Source organism: Nelumbo nucifera, chromosome 8, assembly GCF_055504915.1.
Source record: "Nelumbo nucifera cultivar China Antique chromosome 8, China Antique-T2T, whole genome shotgun sequence".
Lineage (NCBI taxonomy): Eukaryota > Viridiplantae > Streptophyta > Magnoliopsida > Proteales > Nelumbonaceae > Nelumbo > Nelumbo nucifera.
The window spans coordinates 18549326-18556853 of NC_142656.1; the positions used below are offsets into that span (position 1 = coordinate 18549326).

General features: G+C 38.9%; 1 protein-coding gene across 1 annotated transcript; it reads right to left on the reverse strand.

Moving 5' to 3' along the window:
• Positions 1 to 1043: 1043 nt before the first annotated feature.
• Positions 1044 to 6993, reverse strand: LOC104588518 (Cyclophilin-like peptidyl-prolyl cis-trans isomerase family protein). Its single transcript, XM_010246482.3, has 2 exons — positions 6206 to 6993; positions 1044 to 1543 (listed from the first exon to the last, which is right to left on the reverse strand). The coding sequence occupies exons 1-2, from the start codon at positions 6942 to 6944 to the stop codon at positions 1335 to 1337; spliced, it is 948 nt and encodes a 315-aa protein (XP_010244784.1). The 5' UTR covers positions 6945 to 6993; the 3' UTR covers positions 1044 to 1334.
• Between the last annotated feature and the right edge of the window lie 535 nt (positions 6994 to 7528).

Sequence of the window (7528 nt, forward strand, 5' to 3'; positions counted from 1 at the left end):
GCAATTCCACATTTCCATTCCCACCCATTTGTGTGTATCCGTGACACTAAATTTCAATACATGTTAGTTGATGAGCTTATTGATATTTTAAACTATGGTCAGGAAAATTTTAACAATCCAAATGAGCTTTCTTTAGGGTAAATTTTTAAAACTAGAGGTGTAACATGGGCTGTGCTCACTTTTGTTGAGATCGGATTTTTTTTTTCAGTGTGCCTCACACCAACCTTACAGTGCATCACAATTGTGCATTGAGAACATCTCCTGTATTTGATGCTATTCTTTAGGCTCGGTTTGGAAGGAGTACAAATATAAATATATATAGTACAAATACATGTAAAATACAAGGTTGACTGTGATGTGCTGTGAGGGTGTAAGGCGGGTGCTGTGAAGAGCAAATCCGAATTCGTTTTTGTTGGCCACCCTTTCTGTAGCGAGACATGCCATGCTCCATAAAATAACACAATTGATCACCATTCATTTAACCAGAGTTAGGATCAAGTGGGCATAAATATGTATAGTACAAATACATGTGAGCAAATCCGAATTCGTTTTTGTTGGCCACCCTTTCTGTAGCGAGACATGCCATGCTCCATAAAATAACACAATTGATCACCATTCATTTAACCAGAGTCAGGATCAAGTGGGCGCTGAGGCAGAAATTCACTGACAAGGCGGGCTTTTAATGGTTAAAGAGATGAGATAGAAGCAACACAGCCGTTGTAAAGCTTTGGCCAGGCCAGTTTTGTTTGGATTATTGGTGATTGGTGACCTAGGTCGGAGCCTCGGAAGTAAATTGCCAAAATCTAACCAAATAAGTCGGTTGGTTTGGTTCTATTATAGACTGACATCATTGACCAAAATCTATTGAACCAGCCAACGGTTCCCTGCAAGGCTGCAACCCAACCAGTCATAATTGAACCAGGAAATTATTAGGTAGGTAACAAGTTTCCCTTGATGAACCATGTCAGTGAACCGGATTGGACAATTCCATCTGCCACTTAAGTCTGAAACTGCATAAAATGATAAAATAGAAACAAATCCCATGCAAACATCATATTCATGCATTATGGTCGGTAAACCCGTTGAATGCAGTTTATGGTTGGAAATTTCAAACAGGAAGAAGAAATCATATCATATAGACAAGTCTTCATGAGTGCAAGCATATATGACCAATAAAATCAACCACCCTACAATCCCCTTTGTATTCCTCCTCTAAAAGAATTGATTACTTTCAGAGAAAGTTAATCAAAACCTGTGAATACAGATCATCACAAGCAAGGGTTATTAACAGAAGTGCAGGCAACCCATGCAGCCTGATCTGCAAAACACATATATCAAGGCAGGCTAGGAGAGAGAGAAGGTTTTGCCACCTTCAGCTCTCCACAGTCACTGATATAAACCGTCTTCAGTGGCCTATTCCATATTGCACGGGCATTCTGAGCCCTTTCATCTCCCAGCAACTCAGCAAAATCATTTAACTGGCGGATCCTTTCTGATGGTTTGTAGATAGGGACGGCAGCTATGGCAGTAATGACATCTAGTCCTGAAAACAAATTGAACCAACAGCTGACTAATGTTACTATTTGTCAATAAAACAACATACAGAGAAATGACATTATCAATACAAATACCATTATTTTGGGGAAAGAAAAAAAATGGCTACTATTGACCACCTTGTAACTCTTCAAAAAGATTGGGTAGGGATGAGTGGCAGTCTGATAATCACAGACAGACAGACTGTAAGTACAATGTTGAGAAAGTGTGCATATCGACAGGCCATTGATAACTGCCAACATAAAATGGATCCACCAAGGAAATCTTCAAGAGCCATCAACACAACAAACAAGTGATCAAAACCATCCAATCGACAACCAGCTTTCATTTTCTCTTTCAGCCCCTGTTGCTAGCTGTTTCTGAACTAGACAAACAAATCAAAATAAAGCAAACAGCTAGCCTCATGGGTCATGCTAGCACCTGCCAGCATGCCATACATCAATGTTTGTAAGCAGTCTTGTTTCTAATACCAGACACCGGCTAGACTTTCCCAGTGGAATTGGCATGATCCCATCACAACTAACCAACTATTACTATTGGTGATTGTGAGGAAGGACAAAAGAAGAAAAAATAAAAAGGAATAAGGCCACCAGCAAATCACGAACCAGTATGGTGAATTGGCTGACCTCAGGATGCCTAGGAATCATACTATCAACTCAACGACTCATCACAATTTCATTGTAAAATATAAATTATCTTTAGGTGAAGTTATATTTCATTTTCTAGTAAACTTTTTCTTTATTTATCTTCAAAAAAATATTTTATTTTCTATAATTTATTTTGGCTTTCATAATCACAAGTTGCAAGTCCAAACACACAAAAACAAAATCTACTAGTTTACAAATACTAAAAGTTGGATGTTTATAAAAATTAAATTATTATTAATATAATTGAGTTTTTCTTTTTAGAAATTCGCATTTGACTAGTTGAGTGTTTTCTTTCTTTTGAATATATGTGAAACTTGTAATGAAAATGAATGTAAAACTTCATTAATCAATCGGGATCAGGTTGTATATGGTTTACACATTCAATGCCAAAAATGAATAAACAAAGTCAATTATTTTAACTTTTGAATTTTCACTCTCAGGAGTCAGGATTTCTAGTGGAAGCTTTAAGGAAGGATCATGCCATCATGGAGCTTTGAAAGTACTATGATGAGAGGGATCCTTTCCAGAGCTAATGATACCCAGATACCTGTACATGCCTAGCATACCACGTTAGACATGATACTTGCTGGATATACATAACACCAAATACTGCATGGACACTTCTAGATGTAATCTATAGCATTAATACTTTGAAAATATGTAAAATGCATGCTTTAAGTTTTAACAAATTAAATTGTAAGAAAATTGTACATGTTATAAATTTAATTAAATTTGGCAAGGCATTAGTCTTGAAAAGTGACATTTAGCTCTAAAAACCGGATACAAAAGCATAATAGAAGCATATTACATGTGATACTTGCACCCATATTCCTGTCCAGAGTTATAGGAAATGGAGAGCCACATTCCCGTTTCCTGTATCTATGTCCCAATGTGTGCATATCTGGACATCATGGATCCAGAGTGTGTAAGGAAAACCTATGGGATGTTTTAATGTTCATTGATACTCATTTGTTAATTGTTAACAATAAAATATGAGAGACATAACCAACTAAAGTGAAGCCAGCAAATTAAAGGTATCACTGGGGTCAATTAATTTAGAGAACTTATACTTGTATATGGTCAAAATAATGCCCATGTTTGTAAATGAAGTATCAAGTTCTAATTTCTAAAGATCAGGCTGGCTGGTTTTGAGTCAAATTTATGATAGAGGATGTTAAATTAGAAGATGCAGTATGGGCTCCTTGTGGCTAAGTAATTGCCAGGGGTTTAGGGTTTATGTGAGGGATCAGGGTCTTAATTGGGCCTCTAGGTTATCTATGTTGTGGCCATAGTATGCAATTGATTGTTTCCCTAATAACCCCTTCTAATATCTCAATTTGGACATGCACAACTGTTTCCGGATCAGTGCAGTATCCAAAATGAGATGATAAAATGGGTTATTAGGAAAATAGCTTTGGAAGGTTAGGCAAGTATTCTAAGTTACGAAAAGAGTCACAACCACTTGGGATTGGAAATACAAAACACCTAACATCACACTGACTGCCTAAAGTAATGCAACTGGGAGAAAGACAAACAATATTAAAAGTTTCGCATGCTTGAAAAAATGAATGTCTGGAGCATTTGGCTATGCTCGACATCTGTAACAAGTATATATAATTTCCTTTCTTCACTGAAGGAGGGATCCAATGAAATAAGGGCTCTGCCCCTTCTCTAAGATTTACTTATTCTATGGTAATTATGAAACGTGCATGTTCTTATATGCCAAGTTATTTATTTGTTTGTTTATTTTTTAAAAGTTGTGCCTCACCTTGCATCTTGCACCTCAGGCATTTGGAAGCCCTTGCTCTTTTGTTGCACCTCTCACTTTTAAAACACTGCCTCCTACAAATCTACAGTTTGATCCCATTAAGATTGCACCTAAGCTGAGAAGCCCATCTAGTCAGTGGAATAACCACTTAGGCGACCATTATCCTGTCCTTTTCCTCTCCCGAATTCCCACTTTAGATGGCCACCTCAAGAAACTTCAGGACAGTCCATTGTCTGAGCAATTTGGTTATTTCACCAAATGCAACTGGATGCAACGACAACTCTTCATTAGGAAGAATTCAATTGCTAATGCTGAGCCTTTACTTTTAGCAGATAGTGCTAACCCAATTCAGATCAAGAAACTTGTCAAAAGATCAAAATTGAGAGATTTACTATAGAAACAACAATAACTCTAGTTTGACTTCAACAGAACCCTGGCTAGAAACTAGATAAGATGGCCCAGAAATTGTCTGTTCAACTTAAGAAGTAGAACATAAGCTAAAATCCATATAGATCATAAATTGCTCGGTATAATAGTAAAACCTCAGGCTAACAAGTGTGAGAACGTCAATTCAAGTCTGAGAGTGGCCATTTTGTGCACAAAAATGCCAAACTTTTGGTTTGTACCCACTCCACCCCTCTCAAGACCTCAGATAACTGGAACCAACATGAGTAATGGCCTTTTTTATTTGAGTGATAATAATAATGTTGTGGCTTAATAATTCATTATAAAAAAAGTGGTAGAGAGAAGGTAAAATATGACTATATTAACATGAAAAACAACATGTAGAATAAGATGATGTGCACATGCACTATACAAAATCTGCCCACCTAGCAATTATATCTCCAATCCTGCATTACAAAAAGATTGTCATGTACAAGAAAGGAATTATAACCTATAATCTTAAAAGTGGTAACTTAATAGTTAATTTGTATTTGCTTCAGAACAGGATATTACTAGACCATCCATTGTTGAAAGACTAGGACTGGACCAGATGGTTCAACCGGTGACTGGTATCCAGTGACCTTTCCAGGTCCTGATTAAATGACGGATTTCACAGGTGACCCAGTGAGCAATCTGGTTTTATGTCCAGTCCAAGTCCTATACATTGAAATCAACAACAGAAACTAGAGTTGCAACAAATCCAGTGACCTTTCCAGGTCCCGATAATGATGGATTTCACAGGTGACCCAGTGAGCATTCTGGTTTTATGTCCAGTCCAAGTCTTATATATTGAAATCAACAATAGAAACTAGAGTTGCAACAAATAACTGGGAAGTGATTGGTAGATGCTTAGCCATTAAATCCTGGCTGTTGATGACAACTCTCTCAAGGAAGAATTTTTGGCTCTTTTAGAAGAACTAAAATCAGCATTTCCATCAGGATGGAAGAATATAATAATAGAAGGGGACCCCATCCATCGGTTAGCCTTAAGGAAGAAATTCCTTGAATTCTTAGATCCTTAGTGAAGCAATTAAGATAGAATCTTTTTTTATCAGTAATTAAGATAGAATTTTGTGGTTATTGTTGTATGTCTCTTTAAGTTGTTTTTAGCTTGAATTGTAGTTGTTGCCTTAGCACCTTTAAAATGGTTGTAATCAGTTTTCTTTTTCCTTTTAATTAATATTTTTTTTTTTTACTATCAAAAAAATAAAACAAAATCTTCTATGGAATAAGATTTCCGTCAGCATTTGCTATTATTTGTCTCCTTCATTCTGGTTGTGTTCAGCTTTGTATTGCTGTTTGTCTCTTTCGTTTTGGTTTTGGAATGTAGGGAGTTCTTAGTCATAACTAAAAAGTACGGATTACTGTTGCTGATAAAAAAGGGGAAAACAAACTGAAGGCTAGTGCACCACACACAAGATGGTCAATATCAAATCTCCAAAATCAAATAGCCCAAGCTTCAAAACAGGACAAAGTATATGAACCATAAGCTTACAGAGTACAGAACTACAGATAAAAAAGCCGAAGAATCCCCTGTTCAAACCAATTTTGATAGAATAAACTTGATGACAGGGAAAGTATAATCTTTGGTCTCAAAATGGAATGGGTCAATTGACTATGCTGTTGAGCTAAAATCCTATACACGGCTTACATATCAAAAAAAAAAAAAAAAAATCCTATACATGGATTAGCTTGATGATGAATTAATTCAAAACAGCACTCCTAGATAGGAAAAATAATAACAGAAGATAGCTCAGCAACTCTAAGCAAATGCACTTCAAACAAAACTAACCTTCGAGCACCGCTCCGAATACGATGTTTCTATTATCAAGCTGCGGAGACGGCCCCGGTCCCGTTGTGATCAGAAACTCAACATTCCTATAGTTGGGGTTAAGCTTGATCTCCTCATCGTCGTCATTTTCAGACAAACACAACGAGAGAACACCGGGTCTCGAGTGGCCGAGAAGGAAAGACTTAGAATCCACAGTCTCCGTATTCCTGACTAGACCAGAAGGTGGGCGCACCTCTCCCTTGTCCCTCCGCCCCTGCCGACCGGCCATGAGAAACTGCCCCGGGAAGATTTTCTGAACCAATGTACCTTTATAAGACGAACCGGAGGAGCCAGTGCACATGGCTTTGAAGTTGGAGACGGTTAAAGGGACAAGCTTGCCGTAGAGGCCGAACACGACGCGGCCCAAAGGCTCCGCTTCTTGGCAAGCGGCGAACTCGTCTCCAAGGGTGCGATCAGAGCGGAAATAGTTCGGACAGACGCTGAAGTCCATGTAGACCCGGTCTGTAATGGTGGTGTCAGGGACCGGGGGTGGAGGCGGTGGTGGGACGGTTTCATTTTCGTCGACGGCAAGGGCTAGGGTAGAGGGGAGGGAGAGAGAGGTCGAGAGAAAGATGGCGGAGCGGCGGTTGAAGTTGACTCTAGGATTAGGTTTCGGGCTTCTCGCTGCTGCCCAGATTTGTGGCGGACGGTGGAGGCGGAGGCGGAGGAGGGGCATAGAAGTGGATGTCGAGCAGCCCATGGGACTGGAGATTTGGATTTCACCATGTTCGTTAGTTTGACGAGAGAGAGAGAGAGAGGATACGTGGGACTGATTTCGCTACCACTCAGTAGAGGCAAGTGGGACCTACTAGTTGATCTGATCAAATGAAACCATGGATTACGATAATATATTTAGCTCTTTTGCCTTAGAATTATTTGTTCTCACGAGTAGAGTAGAGTAAATAATGCCGAGCCCGTTGCAGCACAAACAGAATCTGCACTATAAGAGTTTTGTAGGGACTTAGTCTGGATGGGAAGGGATGGTCCAAGTTGTGGGGTAATAGGTATTGGATGGCGAGGCTCTTCTGGAGTTGAGCAGGACTCAGCACCTGCGTCTCATTTATTTTTACATGAGGCGAAATATTATTAAGAATTGGGTTGTGTATCTCATCTTTTCCTCCTTTACACAAACAAATGGGATAACTAAACGAGTCACCCAGTTCACTGTGCATGAACAGATGTGAATATCATTTTGGCAGAATCCCTCCGGAGATATTCTAATCTGAGCTGAGCTGACACCCAAACTGCTCTTGCATCACTCAGTCTCAGCATTGCATAGTGGAC

What these genes read in the sequence shown, in the direction of transcription:
- LOC104588518 (XM_010246482.3), bottom strand. Translation starts at nt 6,944, where the DNA reads ATGGGCTGCTCGACATCCACTTCTATGCCCCTCCTCCGCCTCCGCCTC. An exon ending in ATTCGGAGCGGTGCTCGAAG is followed by an intron (nt 1,544 to 6,205) that starts GTTAGTTTTGTT and finishes ATTTGTTTTCAG; the next exon opens with GACTAGATGTCATTACTGCC.